This window comes from Miscanthus floridulus, chromosome 16, assembly GCF_019320115.1.
Source record: "Miscanthus floridulus cultivar M001 chromosome 16, ASM1932011v1, whole genome shotgun sequence".
Classification (NCBI taxonomy): Eukaryota; Viridiplantae; Streptophyta; class Magnoliopsida; order Poales; family Poaceae; genus Miscanthus; species Miscanthus floridulus.
In genome coordinates, this window is record NC_089595.1 from 87,161,372 (window position 1) to 87,167,190 (window position 5,819).

Below are 5,819 nucleotides of genomic sequence, written 5' to 3' on the forward strand. Positions count from 1 at the left end.
CATTTACTGCAACACTAAGCTTGGAGGAGAAACAAGGTGTGGGACTAAGCACCTTCACTGTCACTTGAAGTCATGCACTCTTAGGAAGATTAAGTTGGGAGGAAAGAAGACACTGTCTCAACCATCATTGAGGTTTAGTGCCACAGATGTAGGGACAATTTCTATAGAGAATTACACCTTTGATCAAGACATAGCTAGAAAGGAACTTGCTGCTATGATTGTGCTACATGAGTATCCCTTGAGCATGGTTGACCATGCTGGTTTTAGAAGATTTGTACATGCACTCCAACCCTTGTTCAGGATTGGCACCAAAAACACATTAAGGTATATATAATGTGACTTTGTACATGCTTTTGTATGTAGTGTGCTTATGCAAATTACAACCTGCTTTCTAATCTTGTGTGCATATATTTCATTTACTTTAGGAAGTACATACTTGAATAGTATGAAGCGGAGAGGAAGAAAGCCATTCAATATATGGCTGCAATCAAGTCTAAGGTGGCAATCACTAGTGACATGTGGACTTCTGATAACCAGAAAAGAGGATACATGGCTATCACAGCACACTTTATTGATGAGAGTTGGACTCTAAGAAACATTATCATGAGGTGGGCCTAATGATTGTTGGATCTGGTTGCATTTCTGTAGAGTATTGTAATTTATAGATTTTTTGACATGCTGCTCATAAAGTCTACTGGCCTTTTACAGGTTTATTTATGTGCCAAGTCCCCACACACATGAAGTCATTGGTGATGAACTATATGACTCCCTTGTTGACTAGAATATTGATGAGAAGGTATCAACCATCACGCTTGACAATTGCAGTTCAAATGATGCTACAATTCCTTACCTTGTTAGAAAGATTGGCAAAACTAAGCTTATAGCTGATGGAAAGTTTTTGCACATGCGTTGTTGCACTCATATCCTTAATCTGATTGTTAAGGATGGACTAGAAAAACTAAAAGATGCCATTGAAAACTTTTGTGATAGCGTAGCTTACTGGACAGCCACACCAAAAAGGGTAGAGAAATTTGAGGAGATAGCTAAGTATGTGCATGTCAAAATTGAGAAGAAGATAGCACTGGATTGTAAGACAAGATGGAATTCAACTTACATAATGCTTAGTACTGCATTGCCCTACAAGGCTATTTTCATGAGAGCAAGCCGCGTAGATAGGCAATATACTTGCTGCCCCACTGAGGAAGAATTTTAGTTTGCTGCTGATGTGACTACAAGGCTTAAATTATTTAATGACATTTTTGTCCTGTTCTCTAGAACCGACTATGTGACTACAAACATGTTCTTCTACAAGATTTGTGAGGTTAGAAGTAAAATTAGGGAATGGTCATCTTGTGGCAACCCATTGATAGAAGAAATGTTAGAAACATGGAAGCCAAGTTTAGGAAATATTAGACAGAAATTCAAGGTCTGATGGGCATTGCCACCCTTCTTGACCCTAGATTTAAACATCACATGCTTCTATACTGCTTTGAAGTGTTGCAAGTGACAAACTCTGATGAAGAGGATGGTAAAGTGAAGGACACATTGAGTGATTTGATGCTAGAGTATCACATAGATGAGGATGTAGGTACAAGTAGCAGTACCATCAAACCCATAGTAGATAACTCAAGATTTCTATCATCCTTCACTGTACGTGTTGCAAATTCACAGCCATCAGCATTGAGGTTTAAATCTAAACTGGATTGGTACTTAGAGGATGAGATGGTGGACATACAAACCGAAGGCTGGAATGTTTTGGACTGGTGGAAGGTTGCAGGAACCTGCTATCCTACTTTGAGGATGATAGCTAGGGATATTTTTGCAATTCCTATTACAACTGTTGCTTCAGAATCTGCGTTTAGCACAAGCGGGAGAGTACTTAGTGAGCACCGCAGCAGGCTCACCTCTCAGATGTTAGAGGCTCTAATGTGTTCACAGGACTGGATTAGAAACAAATACAAAGGTCTGTTGTTGAGCAATTTATAATTTCTTTCTCATGCAATTCAATGTTTTATAGGAAAAACATGAAAGTAATTATCCTTTTTTGTAGGAGTCCTTACTGATGAAGGAAAACCTACTAGCTTCTGGTCTTGTCTCAATGAAGTTCAAGAGGGGCTTTAGGTAATTGTTCTGGACTACAAAAATTACATTTCTGCTTTTCTGCTTTGTTTCATTGCATATACTTCATTGTTTAAGATTGCCTACTCAACTACTCATTTGTCATGCTCATGCAGGAGCTAAAACTCTGAGTCGATCGCTCCAACCTTCACTAGATGGTTCCCTTTGGCAAGATCAACAATCAAGCTGGCGTGCAATTGCAAGTGCATTTTGTTATGTGCTCACACAACCCAACCACTAACTATTTATGTAATAGTCTAGTTTGTAATGTGTGATAACACTGCAGTATTGTGTTGCTGCTTAGAATTTGATGGCATATGCCTACTGGCTGCTGCTATGACTGTGAGCGACTAAGCCTATGGGCTATAACTATGTCTGTATTTTGATGTTGAATTGTTGATGCCTTGATGGGATCGAACTGTCAGTGGATCTGTAATCTGTTAGGCTATGTAGACATTGAACTTGTAGTAGTTAACTTGTTATCAATCAGTTAAGACCTTATGCTGTAGATGTAGACTTGTATTCTCTGTTTATTTTGCATTTTTAAACTGAAAGTACTGCCGTACTAGACAGTTTGTTGTGTTATTGTGGCATGTATTGTTGATTGTACATGGGTTTGTACTTGGGTATGGTTACCCGGTGGGTATGAAATCCCCGGTCGGGGACGTTAACGGGGAAAATCTGTCCCCGCGGGCGGGGACGGGGATGGGATATATTTCAGTTCGCGGGGATGAGAACATTCTGATAATATCCATCGGGTATGTACCCGTTGCCATCTTTACCAAGGATCTTACTCCTATAGCTAGACTACTTGATGCTATCATGAGGAGGACCCTGCTCCCGAGGATGGGATATCGTGAGGGCTTAACTCTCATTCAGTTATGGCTCCTGAACTATCTGATACAGCAGACTATGTTTGATATTTGAGATCTTATTCTATTAGAGATGGAGGACACTCTTGTAGAGGGGTTTAGAGGTCATAGGTAGCTGCCATATGCTTACTAGATTACATTCTTATTCATAGGGTAGTTACAGTGAGGCCTCTCGAGATGCTGGCAGAATATAGTGGTGCTACCATAGAGTTCCCTGCATATAACATGACTCAGATGCTTCGCCACAGTGCAGTGAGGACACCTAGCTAATGAGACTATCTGGGGTATTGTAGCTATAGAGGAGGAGCAGTTAGATGCTCAGTAGGAGGGGATGGTCGAGAGCGACCTCAGTGACAGTTCAGATGATGACTATTAGGATATCCCTCAGATGCCTCCTCGACAACATGACCATGAGGCCGGTAGCTCTAGTTTAGCTCCACCTGCACCACAGACAGATCCCGCTCTACTTGCTATACTTGAGTGGATGAGGCATGATCAGGCTCGCCAGACCTAGGAGACCGTAGCTACATTTGCACAGTTTTAGGCCAGACAGGATGAGTTCCAGCGATACCAGCAGGCTATACAGCAGTAGCAGTAGGCCATGCATCAACAGTAGCTTCTCATGCAGTAGCAGCTACTTGGATTTATGCAGTATATAGTTACTGCTATTGGGGCTCCACTGCCACAACCTTCACTCTAGATCGGTCAGCCTGCCACCACTTCTATGACTCTAGCTTTATAGCCCAGTGGGCTTCAGAGTTAGGGACAACTAGCAACACAGTTTCCTTCACCTATAGAGCAGGTGCCCTAGTGGTTTGCCTCGTGAGTGCCAGCCCCATAGTTCACACCTCTATAGACAGGCTTCACACTGGCTTAGACTTTCTCGCTGCTTGTGCCAGATACCTCAGTCTGTAGGAGCCTTGGTGCTACCTTTAGTGAGTTAACAAGGCAGCCTACTCCACCATATCTATATGTCCTTGGTCTTCCATGGTTGCACCTATTACTAGGACTACAGAGATGCTCCCTTCTCCAGTTGCATCATCAGAACCGCCTGCTATAGTCATACCTATAGAGTCACATGCCACACTAGTCCCTGATCTGATCCAGACCGCTTTTGCATCGCTTCTAGCTATAAAGGGTCATACAGCTCAAAGCTCAGGATCAGATGATAATGGCACACAATTCTAGCTCGCTCCTCGCACCTTAGTGTCCGACTCATCCACTGCAGCCCCACCGACCGACCCTTAGGTTTTGGTGTTTAACACCAAAGGGGGAGATGGATCGAGTATGTTAGACTTAGGGGGAGCGACATATCTAGGGGGAGCTTAGGCTTATCTATTATATTTGGCTTTTTATGTGTGATACATTTCTATGCATATATGTTTACTATTATGCATTGAACTACATAAGTGTGATCGAAATTGTGATATTAATGTGATCATGATATTTATGTGATATGTGACATGTGTGCTATCTACTTGAATTATTTATGTCATGTCACTTGGTTATGCTCATTTGTTTTGCTTCCGCATTTTACTCCGATGCAAATGAGCTCTATTTCTTGTACTCATGCTTATTTCATATCTTTTGAGTACGTCATGTTGGCTTGGGTCATATAAGCTTGCCTAACTCTTTTGTTCTTATTATCAAAAGCTTATATGAACCAAGCATGTTGAAGAACCTCATCTTTTTTACATACTCGAGGTTGTATTGTCATCAATCACCAAAAAGGGGGAGATTGAAAGCATCTAGGTCCCTAGTTGGGTTTCGATGATTAATGACAATACTAGATTACTATGACTAATGTGTGTTTTGTAGATGCAATTAAGTTAGGTCATAGTAATAGCAATTGATTGGGCAATCATGGTTGTCATGCCCCTACGATGGAAATCATTTCGGTTTTCAAAGGATGGACGACAATGTTAAGGATGGACTAGTTCTAAGTGTCATTTGGAGTTGAAGAGACACTTAGAGTAGTTTAGGACTTTGTTTTTCCTTTGGCCGTACTATTAAGGGGGGTATGGACAGGTAGCTTGACCTAGGTAAGTCTAGTGGGTTAGGTGGTGCACACTTGTTAAATCTAGCACTAGGTAGCTCCTAAATAGCCCTTAGATCAATTGGAGCAAACTTCATTCACATATGATTGCGAGTTGGAAGTGAATGGAGGGTCAAATGTTGACCGAACACTAGGACAAAGTCTGGTCAGTTCATTAGATCAAGGTGAAGTCATCTGGTTGTGATCGGACGCTGGGTACCAGAGTCCGGTCAACTCCAGTAAGGGTCCTAGAGAGGGAGAATCATGATCGAACGTGTCCGGTCAGTGCTGACCGGACGCTGGTCAGGTTCTGGCTACTTACCGGATGCTAAGCAGTAAAGTGACCGAACGCTGGGTTCCAGAGTCCGATCAACATCAGTAAGGTTCTAGAGGGCAGTTTTTGTGACTGGACGTGTCCAATCAGTGCTGACCGAACACTGGTCAGTGTCCAGCCACAACTTAACTGCTTGGTGGTAGGGAGAACTGATCGGAGCATCCGATCACCTTGACCAGAGCCTTCGGTCACCCCACAGTGGTACATAACGGTTCATTTTGAATGAGGGGTTATAAATACTTCCTCTATTCACTCAAGGGATCACTTAGGCTCATTCCAACAGTTGAGAAACACCCTTGAGAGTGCCAAGAAGAGCAAGGTCCTAATAAGGTGATTGAGATTTGAGAATCCAAGAGAGAGGCCACATTTGTGAAAGCAAGAGTAGCAAAGTGTGCATCCACCCTTCTCATTAGGCTTGTCGTGGTCAAGTGAGAGTTCATGCTTGTAACTCTTGGTGATC

The 5,819-nt window shown here is 42.3% G+C and overlaps 1 protein-coding gene across 1 annotated transcript; it reads left to right on the plus strand.

The window, feature by feature from the left end:
• Nucleotides 1-1,431: 1,431 nt before the first annotated feature.
• Nucleotides 1,432-2,121, plus strand: LOC136510978 (zinc finger BED domain-containing protein RICESLEEPER 3-like). The gene is made up of 2 exons (XM_066505239.1): nucleotides 1,432-1,963; nucleotides 2,051-2,121. The coding sequence occupies exons 1-2, from the start codon at nucleotides 1,432-1,434 to the stop codon at nucleotides 2,119-2,121; spliced, it is 603 nt and encodes a 200-aa protein (XP_066361336.1).
• The last annotated feature ends 3,698 nt before the right edge of the window (nucleotides 2,122-5,819 follow it).

Excerpts from the sequence above, each read along its gene's own strand:
- LOC136510978 (XM_066505239.1), top strand. The coding sequence starts at position 1,432 with ATGGGCATTGCCACCCTTCTTGACCCTAGATTTAAACATCACATGCTT. Across the intron at positions 1,964-2,050 it reads GATTAGAAACAAATACAAAG|GAGTCCTTACTGATGAAGGA; the intron begins GTCTGTTGTTGA and ends CCTTTTTTGTAG.